This window comes from Phaethon lepturus, unplaced genomic scaffold (assembly GCF_000687285.1).
Source record: "Phaethon lepturus isolate BGI_N335 unplaced genomic scaffold, ASM68728v1 scaffold8251, whole genome shotgun sequence".
In the NCBI taxonomy this organism is placed as follows: domain Eukaryota; kingdom Metazoa; phylum Chordata; class Aves; order Phaethontiformes; family Phaethontidae; genus Phaethon; species Phaethon lepturus.
In genome coordinates, this window is record NW_010518405.1 from 15490 (window position 1) to 27758 (window position 12269).

Below are 12269 nucleotides of genomic sequence, written 5' to 3' on the forward strand. Positions count from 1 at the left end.
ATCATCATCAGACAGGAAAATAGCTTTAAAAATTAACAATAATTTTATTTCTACAAAGCTTAAATTTAAGAATTATAGACAAAGTAAACAAAACAAGTTTCTCATCTATTAAATGATACTTAAAAGCACACCACAGTACTTTCTAGATAGAGTAGTGGTTAAACTTACGCAGCAACTTCCTTGTAACCCTTGCAATTGTTTCTCGATAATTCTCTCTTGATAAATCTGCAAAAAAATTTAAACACTTTATCTTTATTATACAAGAGCATAAAAAGCTATTTGTAGACAAGTAAACCAGTGGAAAGCCAGAGCAGACTATTCAGAAATGGCACTAAGGACTATTATAAAAAAAAAAATCTTCTTGTATCTAAGGACACTAGTCTCATAAGGGCCTTTTTTTGTTTATAAAGTCAACAGTATGTTTTTTGTAGGTACATAACCTTCTTTATCTGTCTTGACACTCGACTTCATTTCTAAGCACAGATTGAGGCAGATTATTTAGCATATGAAAATTGAGTAACACAGGGCAAAAAGTTACCCAATAAAGCAGGGTAAAAAAAAGTTAATAGCATACAGATTTTACATATCCAGTAATCAAGCCAGTAGACGACTAGGGACTTATTCCCCTTCAATACAGGGAGGGGAACAGACTTTCCCAATCTAAACAACAAGAAATGCAGAAGAAAGGAGGATCAATGACACAGAGAGTCTCCTTGGAAGGTTTTAAATCGGAATAAACTTAATTGCTGCAAAGGAATACTAAACTAAAGCCCATTCTCTACTACATGTTATACGGCCACAAACTTACCACTTGCAAACTAATGGACCAGATATTAAAAGTATTAAAGCACCTAAAATCATTTCATAGTCCAATAAGCAGTTACTGTGTGCCTCAGTTCCGTATTTAAGTAGTCCATCTTCACTTGGAAGATGGTGAAGAATACACACAATACAGCCCGAAAAATGCACTTTTATTGTAATGGAGCTGTCACAGCCTTCAGCGGGTTATGCCCAAACTCTTCTGTCTCTCAAGTGCAGTCCTTGGGTGATGGGTGTCGTTTCCTGCACCTCTTATGTGCGTGGAAGTACACGGGCCCAATCTTTCTGGCCTGGGGAGTCAGACACGAGCTCCCATTCCCAGCCATATTATTGCAAGAGATATGTATTTTGTATGCCATCGCTGAAGGTGAAATGGTGTGTGCACAAAAACTACTGTGTTGGCCAAAAAAGCCCATTTAATACAAAGAGAAAAATCAAAATTATGCTCTCAAAAAAAGCCTAATGTTTTTACAGCAGAAAACAAAAAGAATTAAAACCCCGCTTACAATGTGTCTGAACAGAATTAGGATCTACTTACCATATTCAACACCAGTGTACAGTTTTGTCTCTTCCAAAGACACCAGACTTGGGACCCTGTATGAAAACAACCTAAGTATTAGTACACATTATGGAAATCATTGAGTTGCACTGACATTTAACTCATTGTAACAAGTAAAATTTCATACCAATAGCACTAAGAACGTTTGGATTTACTAACTGTAAAATCTACCATTTTTATATAAATCAGCCATACTTATCGGTCATATTGTTTGTCAAAGGCAAGTACACCATAAAGACACCTTGAACTCAGAATCTTGATTTCTCATGTAACAGAATCTCACCAGTTCTATGAAATAGCCATGTTCAATCCTACACACAGAGTCATCAAAACAAGTGTGGCTCCCAGTCATCTTAGACTAGAAAAAGATGAATTTGCCTGCTGAGGCAGAAGCCTTTCCTGACAAGCTAAGCTGATGGAGCTTTTCTGACTTTGGTCCTTTCTTTATAAAGTAAAGAAATGTACCCATTATCTACAGAACTTCTACTTAGTACTACATGAAGTTCACTATTAATAACCATACCAAAAAATAAAACCACACTTTTTCCAGTTTCAGGATCAAACTTGATCAATCAAAAAAAAAATTTTTTTTTTAAAACTGAATTCTTAGATTTTGTGGATTTGCTTTATATGTAACCATGCAAAAAAACACAGACTCAGACATCACATGCTAATGAATTTAAAAGACATAAGAACATATCCTGCATACACTTGGGTTTTTCTGTTTGTGTGAGTCTGTTTTGGTTTTATTGTGGGTTGTTTTCTTTTTAAACCTACAATCTCACCTTCTAAACATTATGGTAGACAAATTCAAGCTTTCAAGGACAAAATATACCAATGTAATATATTAAACAAATAGCATCAGCAAGTAATTCCTATAAAAATAAATATTCACATAAAATTGCATTGACAGTGTAATTGGAGCAAAGTTAGGTGAAGCAATCTACTCCTATTACAGATGCTAAATAACACATCAGAAAACATGACAGATTCTGTAACTGAGCACGTGCCACCAGACACTAAAACTTTCAGATTTCAGAAAATGGCAAACTACTATCTGTCAGAACCAGAAATAAGAGTCATATTTCTCCTGTAAATATGAACACATTAGAACACGAGCACTACAATTGCTGTGCTGATTAGATGACGGAACACCAAACCCAAGAAAGACCTTACAACCAAAAATCAGGTAAACATACTGACTTTGCAACCCCTGTAACAGTCCCAGCAGCACCAACAAGAGTCAAACTGAAATGTCATCTTCTCAATTGATTTATATATCAAGAAGTACAGTCTTCATCTCATTTTCCTTGTCGTATTTCTGGTAGCACTAAGTTAACTTGAAAATAAGCAACTCCAAAAGTTTTCCCACTATTTTTTCCCCACAAAACTTGAGCACTGGCGTAAATGCTCAAGGTACAACTTGGCCACTAAGACAATTTCCAAAATACCCAACATCAATCCAGTACTTTGGTCCTGAAAAAATAAACATATAAAGCTTTTGTGGTCTCACACACTTGCTCTTTTAGAATCATCTACATGATTCCTCTGACAGAGTTTGTGGTGTATTTCTCCAAGATTGGATCTTCCCAGTTGGGAAGATATAGAGAGGGGATATATCTGAAATTAACATCTGGAAATAAACAAACAAAAGAGTGGACCTTCCCCCCCCAAATACTATTACTTCTTAAAAAAATAAAGGTAACAGATAAATCAAACAACCTCAGGCTGTTAGACATTAAGCAGTTACTTTTTTTTTGTACGGTATGTTGGATATATTAATAGGTAAATGAGCTCATAACAGCAAATTTTTCAACAGTATTTTAATGTATTTTTACCCTTAAAAAGTTTTCCCTGATGTAATACACAATCTAAGTTCATGTAAGGCTTTCCTACCCATGAGGCAAGGAAAATTAAAAAATTTCCCAGTTGTCCCTCGGATAGCCTATAGAAAGATTCCAGATCTTCATGGTTCCTTCCTGCTCCCAGCAAAATGCATTCAACTGTTCTTTGCCAGCTAACCAAGTCTCTAATATTTAAAACAAAGGAAAAACAACACTCCAAGCCCTCTTTACACTTCAGGTTCCTGAGCAGATCAGCAGACTTGACACATAGCATCCAGTAATCAAGTAGTAGCCTGGTATTGTCCTTACACTCACCATGACATTACTCCACAGGCAGAACCATTTATTTCAACAAAGCTACTAATAAGATGAAAACATTATTTCAAAATACAACCATGTTTTCTAACAGGCCCATAAACTAAGATCCATGCTAGCAATATTCAGCGTTAAAGTGTCAGCCACTGAGCCAGAGAAAACTTAAGTGTTTACTGAGGAGACAAAAGGAAGAGCCGTGAAATGTTTTTCTTAGCTTCCATCGATACTGATAGCAAGATTCTCACAACAATGCTGCATGCAATGTATAAATAATACCATGCTTCATTCTGAATCAAGTTTTCAACACAGAAATTGCCAAGAAAACTTATGAACAAAGAGGATCCAAAATTATAAGTAGAACAGAAATCCCAATTAAACAGAACTTTGAAGAATTCATCCCCTTATTTGCCAAAAATTGATGCATTTTTTTCCGACTTCCAGACATTTACAGAGCACTTCATTCAAGTCTCTGTGTACATAAGTACAGTTCAGCAATCAGAGACAGCTTTTCAGAAACAAGTAACTTTTAGCATCACACCACTGAACCAACTGCAAAAAAAAACCAACCAAACACCTGTGCCGTGTTAAGGACTAGATCAAGGGCTGCATCAACCTATTTGGACAGAAGAGATTAAGAGACAACAGTCGGAAGATGAACAAGGAGAAAACAGGGTTACTCACCGTGGAGGAGTAACTGTTTCCTTTTCTGTGTGCAGCTCCCCCAGCAGAGCTGGGAAGTTTCCTGGAGATGCCAAGAGAGGTTAGCTAGCCCTGCCCCTCAGCATACGGTATCACATCCTTACACATTTAAAAGAAGTGGTCTTATCCTTGACCTGCAGTCTGAACACCTTCAGTGAAAGGACAGTAAGAAAGCTCTGACCAATGTCTGTAGCAAAAGTAGAGCAATACTGCATCCTAACTAACCAAGCTGTACTTAAGAGGGAGACAAAAAAACGGATGTTCTCCGAGTAACATTGGTTTTGCTTCCCTAATTCAGCTGCTTTGTGTTACCTCGTTAATAAGTAGGCTGCAAGGAAGGGAAGTGAAGAGGAACTCAACATCAGTGAAAGATTTCTCAACCTTAGAGAGCTTTATACTGTCTGCATTTGAAATAATCTTTATTTGCATACCATTAGAGTCATTATAACAAAAGGACATTGATATCACTTAAAATTACAGTGGCCCCTTAAGAAAAAGGGTAGACTGTGTGTGCAGAAGCATTATGCATACCTGTACACATCTTGTGTGGCAGAAAAAACATCGCATTTGTGTTTCTGCAGGCGCAGAGAAAACTGTATATTCATTTTCCCCAACTAGGTCAGGATAATTCACCATAGCTCTGACTCTGTGGCTTTGAACACCTTAATTCAGCCACAGAGATCTGCTGCTGTCGTGAAGGATTGCTCCTCACAGCTTCTGGCAGCCTCCTCAACTCCTTTTTTTCCCCTTCCCCTTGTAACTATCCATTTTGCATTTAAAAAAATAATTAACAGAACACACCTGAAATCAATGGCATCTCTACTAAGGATAAAGAACACTGTATGGAATAATAATATAAATACACACTGTTGAGTCATGAAATAGCTTTCTACTAATTTGTTAAGCAAGGCACTTCAGAAGACAATTCATTCCATCCTCCAAAAAAGATGAAGTTTGAATTCCTTGCTACTTAGAGGCTAAAAAATAAAAAGTCAATACTAAGTGACATTTATTAAAGTTCTATTGCTTACTGAAATTTATTCTTTTAAATTCTGGCAAGTTTCAATTATGCAGTTTATTTGTGCATGGATTATGCACAAATTTCTTTTCTACTGAATTGTCTATCTCCCTAAACACCTGCTTACATGCTCATTCATAGTAACACTAAGCATTTAAAATGCATGAGCTATGTTTTTAATTGAGCTATGATGGGACTTTCAGATTATTTGGGTCATTCATGTAAAAAACACATGTGAACTTTGCTCCCAAAACTGAGGGGCATGGGGGTCTGTGGAAATTGCAAACTACACATAAGAACAGCTTGGTCTCCAAAAAAGTTGGAGTATTATGAAACCTAAACTACGTATGCTTAAGTTCACTAAACAAGGAAATCTCTCTTCAAGCACTTCACAACAGCTATGCTGACGTGTGCACCGAGCGTATACTTTTGGGTATACTGAGCATACTCAAGTCAAGTGTTGACAACGTGTTTTTAATTTAACAATGTGTATTCTGTACTAAATATATCACTTTTCAGTTCAGAGGCTACCAGTCATCAAAAGATAAAAAAGGAGTAAGAGCAGCTAATAAATCAACATGAAAACATTAACCTAGATTGGCAGGAGATTCATGAAGGCTCATGCCAATGTACACACTTGTAGATAAATGAAGTTTTGAAACCTCTACTCTAACCAGGATTTATTAAGCCATGAAAATAAGGGCACTATTTCATTCTGTCTAACAAGGAGAACATACTAGACCAATGCTGGAGAATTTTATTCAGTTTCAGCTTTATAAAGCAATAAATAAAAATTAAAGTAAGAAGAAACCAACAGAAAAACTTCGTATGTTAACTATTGAAGAAGCAAATCTATCTTCAATAGGTAATAAATAAAATAAACACACTGCCAAGACACAAACCAGACTATTCTTAAAAAGGAGAAATGAAAAAAGACGTTTTGAAATTATTGGATAGTCTCAGGTGTTTGACACCGAGGAAGAAAAAAACCCTGTAAAAAAGTCCATAGAAACGGACCAAGCAACTTCCCACAAAACTTTTCAGGGTGAAAAGTTTCTTTAAGTGAAAAGTACAACAGACTTTTAAACATTATTTCCATAAAACGATGTTGATGAATTGTAATACACCATCTATAATCAAACAAAACAGAATCCTGGGTTAGCAGTACTACTGCAGTAAAATGTCGTAGCCTCCACACTAGTTGACAGGCCTCATATTTGCAACAACTCTATTTTCCTATTGTAGAAGTAGCAACAACAAAACCCTAAGCAGCAATAGTTACCATGTAAGCAGTCTTGTGCATTCATCCATGCAATTTGTTTTAAAGCAGAAAGGTTTAGAACTCAAATCCAGATTCACCCATTTTCTTCTCCCAAAACAGTGCTCATAAATTTTGTTATATTCTCATCGCTGTAGAAGACTATCATGTTTATGTAATACTGTGATGTAAAATTCATCCATAAAAAAAAACAACCACCCAATCCTTGCATCTACGCAACGACACAGGTCAATTATGACAACCAGTAACGAAATAAGCATTTGGCCAGCTTGGGACATCTGTGACATACAGTCGATACGTAATTTTCATAATTAGTTTTCCCTACTAAAGCAAAAAACCCCTACTTCCTCCCCCAGCCAAGTCATCTTGCTTCGTACTAGTCACTGTTATGACCGAGTCACTCAAATTAATGATTAAATCGCGTACAGCGGTCTCATGCTGTTACGGCCTGCTCCTAATGGAGAATGCAGTCTTTCTCCTTTACTCCTGCCACTGCCTTCTCCTGCCTGTCACTCAAGCAAGATTGCAAACAGACCCCAAAAACAAGGTCTGCAACTATTGGGGTAGCTTTAAGCTGTCAAACAGAAAAATAAACCCTATACATTCAGGGAAAAAACATCTTGGTGGCAGAAGCAGCCTGCAGGCAGCTAGAGTTCACAGTACTAACCGAACCATCACATCTAGTTCAACACCCCGCTGCACACAAAGTTTTAAAGTTCATTTTACCCACATATTTCTTTTGCTGAGGTTTAAATTATATAGTTCCAAGCTCTCCGCCACCTGTGTGACTTTCACACAGTGAGCAGGCTAGAGGATTATAAAGGAACAAATACTCATCATCTGTCTGTCTCGGCAAGAATCTTCAGGTATCCTTAACCATCAAGATGAAGGAAAATCTAGCAGTTACACCCACTCGGCTCTACTTTACAGCCAGTACAAATAACAAGTGCTGTACTACATGGTGCATAATCAGCTATGGTTCATCGAAATTAAGTGGCATAGGAGGTATCTGACAGGAAATCTCCTGTGCCAGTTTGTTTTAGATATATACGTGTAGAATTTTTTTTAACCTAAATGTATCAAGCCATTTACCAATAACATTCAAAGATATTCCTATGCTGCCACATTAGGAGAATGAGTATCATCACCACTAGTGGTAAGTACTAACTGTGAATACATAGTACTTAAAATAAGGGCATTCAGGTAACTGCCTTACTCGCTTTCAGTAAAAGCCCTTCAGTTTCAAATGTGAGGGCTTTGTGTGCATTCCTACTATATGTAATGAGAACAGGCTTGGGAATGTGAACTGGTATCTTACAAAAAAAATAACCCAGGTACTCGCGATACGATAACAATTAAAATAAAACTTTTTTCCCCTGTTTTAATAGCAAATTCATCAAAAGACACCTCCTACATTCAAACTGGGTACAACTTTATGGACATATGGGATAGAAAACAGTATTCACAGGAAGTTGTTTCGTACTGCTTTTTAAATCAAGTGATTTAAATCTCCCTCATTACAACTATTTGAGTTATTTCTTGGGGAAGGAGGAGGAGGGGGGAAGGCAGCAGAGAGGACATCTTCCTTCTTGGTACAATTCCCTGCTGTGACCCTTGCTTACATACAGTAACCCAATGAAACAGAATATACATTTCATAAGAGGCATCACTAGAATGAACACTATCTGTCCTGGATGGATCAACTCAGCCTCATCTCTCAAGATGCTAAACTGATGTTGACCTTTGTAACTGTTCTTGCTAAGTAACTTGAATAAACTGACAGGAATCTAACATTCATTTGATCTGAAGTGCAACGGGATTTCCTGAAGTATTTAGTCCACCTTACCAGGCCAAACCACAATCCACTGTACACAAACCCACTCTCCTTCCCTCAGATTGTCTCCTTCATTAAAAATCCACATTTCATTAGTGATAATTCAAATCATACACAGAATGAGAACTAAAGCTTACTTAAACAAAATTCAACTTTGTCGGGCAAATTTGAGAGTCCTGTGTAAAAATCACTGAAAAGATAAATTAGCTTGACAATGGCTTTAAAAAGCCTTAATGTAAACATAAAAAGGCTGGATGTAAAACCTGCTCACAGTGGGCAGAAGATATTTCATCAATATGCATAAAGTCTGTCCAAAACCAGATAATGGTGGATACCAAAGCTCTGCAGACATTTAGTAGGATGAACTATTGAGTTCCAAAATTCAGATTATGTGAGAAAAGTCTAATTTTGATTTCTTTAGTAACACACTGATTTCAGCGTGTTCTCATGAAAATGGTATGTATTTAATAAAGCAGCAGAGATAACTAACAGAATGAAGCAAATCTTTCCACAAAGTATACAAGTAATTTAGAAGCTGATTACAGGCTAATGTCCTAATCCGTACATTAAGAATTTACAGACATCGACCAACAATATAAAAAGATGATCCTAAACACTCCACCCCAAAACAAAACCAGAGACAGCCTACATGAAGACATTCTAATAGCAGCTGCAATTCACTCTTCTTCACAGGCAGTAAGATTCTTTCTTGTACCAAATGAAGCTTCCACTACTGACAATCAGATAGCCTAGACAAGGGTGCAAACCCACTTACTCTTAACACAGGTGTTTCTTCCTTGATAGTAACTTATTATAGCTAGAACAGATTTTTTTGTGTGTGTGTGGTGTTAAAAGACTTCTTGGGCCAAGACAGCCTTGTATTTTGAAGTCTAAGGCATCTAAGAACAACAAATCCTTTCCTATGAAGGACCAACACCAGAAACTCTGTCCTTGAATCTGCAAGCCATACGAATTGCAAGCATCTAGCACTTGCTGCCTAAGAGATGCCAGGGCAGGATTCAGACTGAATCAAGAAGCAAGGCTAACATGCTCCTGCATTTTTCCCAATATGAACCAGCAGCACATTGCTGGTACAGGAACAGCCAATGTCTCCTGAAAGGTGTCGGAGTCCTCGTTCTAGCAGATAGTCATAGTCATGCTAAATGCCATGCACTGCCTCTAATTAAAAGATTTCTTCCCTAAATTTCTTACATAGCCAAAAGTAAGAAGACGGCCTCTACAAAGCTCTCCATCTTAACAAGTGTTCTGACATACACTCAAGAGGAGCCTCTCCCACTGTACCAGCAGCTCACAGAAGCTCAGCACCTGAAGTAATGCAGTCATGCTGAATGCCGTGCACTGCCTCTTAATTAAAGTTAAAAGATTTCTTCCATAGCCAAAAGTAAGAAGACGGCCTCTACAAAGCTCTCCATCTTAACAAGTGTTCTGACATACACTCAAGAGGAGCCTCTCCCACTGTACCAGCAGCTCACAGAAGCTCAGCACCTGAAGTAATGCATTTGAGACTGTATCAATGCTCCTTGCCACTTTTAGTAGCTGGCACTTTGGCAAAAAGGTCTCAGCAACAACTTTATAGTCACCAAATACAGACTGTGGTCATAAGATTAATCGAAACCCTCCATATTTTAAACATGATACGTAACACCACGAGTACTGAGATCAACTCACAATTTCCTCTAAGTTTAATATTTCAACATACTTTCTCAAAGAAGTCAAAGCTAAAACAGCAATCCCATCTATTCAAAAATAGTCTGTTTTAAAGCCTGGACTACTGCAATGCAACAGAAAGTTCTTATTACTTCCAAAATGAAAGTTTACTCAAGCATTTTTGCTACAGTTTTCTTCTGCCTGCTGGCACCAGTAGCCAGGCTCTGCTGTGACATTATTCACAGGGGTTTGAACATTCAAACAGGACTTATTTCCTATTTCAATAGAAGACAGCCGGCAAGAAGTTAAGTTCAGAATGTTTAGGATTTTACTCGTTCAGGGTCACAGGAACATTAGTAAGACGGCAATGCACTATGGTTTGAAGGCTTCTTTTAGAGGAAGGGAAACACATGAGGAAATGCCTAGTTTCCATTTCCTTTACATAAAGTAGCATCAGCAATGCAGTGCCATCACCTACCTTTTTTAAACATTTTCAGAGTCTTGCCTGAAAAAAAAGCACTTAACATTCTTTCATGTTTTAAGTACTCAAGCATTTCTGGAAGTCACTACTTCAAATTTCTGTATCTTTATACTAGTATGACAGTTCCTTAAAAATAGCCACTAGAAGCAGTTGTATGATATAGCAATAAGCACTAAAAAACAGTATGAATACAATTACTAAGAATGTTTGTGATATAAAAATCAATTTTACTTACAGATGAGCCACCCTTTCTCCTTTTAGAGGAGGCAGAACATTCCCAGAACCAATCAAACAGTTATGCACTATAGCGAGACACTGCTGCACATCATCTCTTAAACAAAGAAGAAAACCCGATTACTTATCTGTTAAACACTTGAAAATATACAAGCAATAATATTTTTGGTGAAGTTTTATAAAAGCCCTTTTCTTTAGCTGCATCACTTCTAAACACAAGAGGGAGCACTACAGAAATCAATCATTTTTTGATCCAACCTAATCCCGTTACAGAACTTTAACATTCAACTTTGTTTTCCAAAAAACTTGTTTTGGAGATTTTACATTCTCAAACAGTGAAGGAAATGTCAGTGTAATGAGATAAACTGATCTCAAAACAGACAGCTTTACCCCCCAAAAAACTGTTCTAAAGACTTTTATGTAAATCTCAGATAAAACCAATGAAATAACTCTCTACTCCAAGGCCAAAAAAAATCCTTCCCATGGATAGGATGAGGGAATATTTTGCAGTCTGAAGACAAATTATAATGCCTAGCTTCCATTTCCTTTACATAAAGTAGCATCAGCAATGCAGTGCCATCACCTACCTTTTTTAAACATTTTCAGAGTCTTGCCTGAAAAAAAAGGCGAACTTACCTTTCTCATCTAAAGCAGTAGCATTTAGTATAGCGCTACAAAATTTTCCCTTTGTTCTCATCTTTGTGATAAGCAGCTCTGATATGTAAAATAACTCCTTTCATCCCTCTTAAGAGGTTTCCCTAACTAAAGGGCTTTTAGTACTCATGCATTACTTATCAACTCTCTAAATACATGTGTTTAACAAAAGCTGTTAGAATTTTTCATATTATCTTTTGTAACAGAAAAGCTTACTCTGAAGCTCCTAAGTACACAAGAAGTGTTTGATTTCCAATTATTACTTCGTGGAATACCAGGGAAAAAAAAAAATCTGACAAAAATTCAAGCTCCAGAAATAGTGCAATTCAAAGCAATAGGAGGCTCACCTAGTGTCCCATTTATTCACACCTGTTACTCCCTCAGCAACTAATGGTACTCTCTACTCTTGCAGCTTTGCTACCATGCCTTCCAATTTAATTTGCAATTCATGCACTTGGTTACATTCTCCTAAATCACACGATTTATTTCTATTAAGTAGCACACTGAAACCTTGGCCAAATCAAAGTCCAATTCTGTTATAAATTAATAGCTTTACATACAAGGTGTTAAAGTCAAAAGGAAAAAAACTAAAGAAATTATTTACAAATAAACCAAATACTTAAATAGGAAGCATCTACTTTCTTCTTTTAGTCTAAGTATACTTTCTGATCAAAGTTTGGTGGCATTGATTTGTCAAGTATATAGTGCCTTTTTCAGGTTTAAAAAAAAGCAGGAGCTTGGTCAGACAGAAAAATAGGAGTCTGATACACCATGCCCTGCTTCTTGCAGGGCTGCACTTTACAGCACGAGGTATAACATCACATGCTGTGAACACCAATTGAGTACATACAGCTTCAAGGACGTG

At 37.0% G+C, this 12269-nt stretch overlaps 1 protein-coding gene across 1 annotated transcript in view; it reads right to left on the reverse strand.

Annotated features, from left to right (window-relative positions):
- PSME4 (proteasome (prosome, macropain) activator subunit 4) overlaps positions 1–12269 on the reverse strand; it is a gene marked incomplete at its 3' end in the record, with an annotated part of 51930 nt that overhangs the window by 15142 nt on the left and 24519 nt on the right. The window contains exons 20-22 of the mRNA XM_010296717.1: positions 10752–10847; positions 1358–1413; positions 169–225 (exon numbers count right to left, since the gene is read on the reverse strand). Coding sequence (XP_010295019.1) covers positions 169–225; positions 1358–1413; positions 10752–10847 — 209 coding nt within the window. The remainder of the gene's footprint in view (positions 1–168; positions 226–1357; positions 1414–10751; positions 10848–12269) is intronic.